The 914-nt window shown below is 38.2% G+C and overlaps 1 protein-coding gene across 2 annotated transcripts in view; it reads left to right on the top strand.

Moving 5' to 3' along the window:
* Positions 1-914, top strand: part of LOC119587866 (tyrosine-protein kinase Src42A-like) — a gene marked incomplete in the record, with an annotated part of 40,299 nt that overhangs the window by 5,627 nt on the left and 33,758 nt on the right. For both annotated transcript variants that reach the window (XM_037936569.1, XM_037936570.1), the window contains 1 exon segment: positions 528-877. In XM_037936569.1, the coding sequence (XP_037792497.1) occupies positions 528-877 (350 nt within the window).

The raw sequence follows: 914 nt of genomic DNA, 5'->3' as shown, positions 1-914 counted from the left end.
ATTTGTCCTTTGTTATTAGCTTGGTGTTGTAATGAAAAGCATGAAATTTCAGAATATGATTGTGGATTATTTAATATATTCATAAAGTGACCAGATTTCTTGCTTTGCTGCACTAGATAGGTTTGGAATAGACATTGTTTTCTTTGAAATGTAATTGTTTTGTACATTTTAATGTTATTTATGGTGTTTGAGTAATGGTTTGGACAGGCCTTTATTAAATGTAACAGCTGTTGTGCAAGGCCTCACTTTCCAAAGTGATTGGTGGTGATTGAATCCTTGTGGGTGTGGTTATCTCCATTCTGATGCTTATGGCTATTACATATTAGTTTCATTAATGGTGGCAGTGAAATTTAGAACTGGACTTCAATGTTTTTAGTTTTTGTTTTGTATTTGAAGTATTTATGCAATATATACAGTGTTGTTTGATAAGTGCCCCTATTACTGAGTCTGATATTTCTCTGCTAAATGAAATATCTTACTGACTTGATTGTTCTGCATTAAAACTAACAAAGCATTTACTTTTTCAGGTGCAGTCACCACCTATGACTGGGCCAACAATAAGTGACCCAAGTGGGGCTGTGCGAGGACCTGCAGACAGTCATCCCTTGGGAGGACGGCCTATGAATGGGCTCAATCCCACCTTACCTTCGCTGCCAGACCCAGAGGGCACAGCTGCAACATTATCAAAAATATTTGTCGCACTTTATGACTATGATGCAAGAACAGATGAAGACTTGAGTTTTAAAAAGGGAGAGCATTTAGAAATCCTTAATGACACGCAAGGTGACTGGTGGTTCGCAAGATCAAAAGCTACCAAGCAGGAGGGCTACATCCCTTCAAACTATGTAGCTAAGCTCAAGAGTATAGAAGCTGAACCGTAAGTACCCCAACAGTCTGTTATTGCTTGGTTCAAA

The sequence above is a fragment of the Penaeus monodon genome, chromosome 23, assembly GCF_015228065.2.
Source record: "Penaeus monodon isolate SGIC_2016 chromosome 23, NSTDA_Pmon_1, whole genome shotgun sequence".
In the NCBI taxonomy this organism is placed as follows: Eukaryota; Metazoa; Arthropoda; class Malacostraca; order Decapoda; family Penaeidae; genus Penaeus; species Penaeus monodon.
Note: the sequence above shows the minus strand (reverse complement) of the source record. Positions and strands in the feature narration are given on the sequence as shown.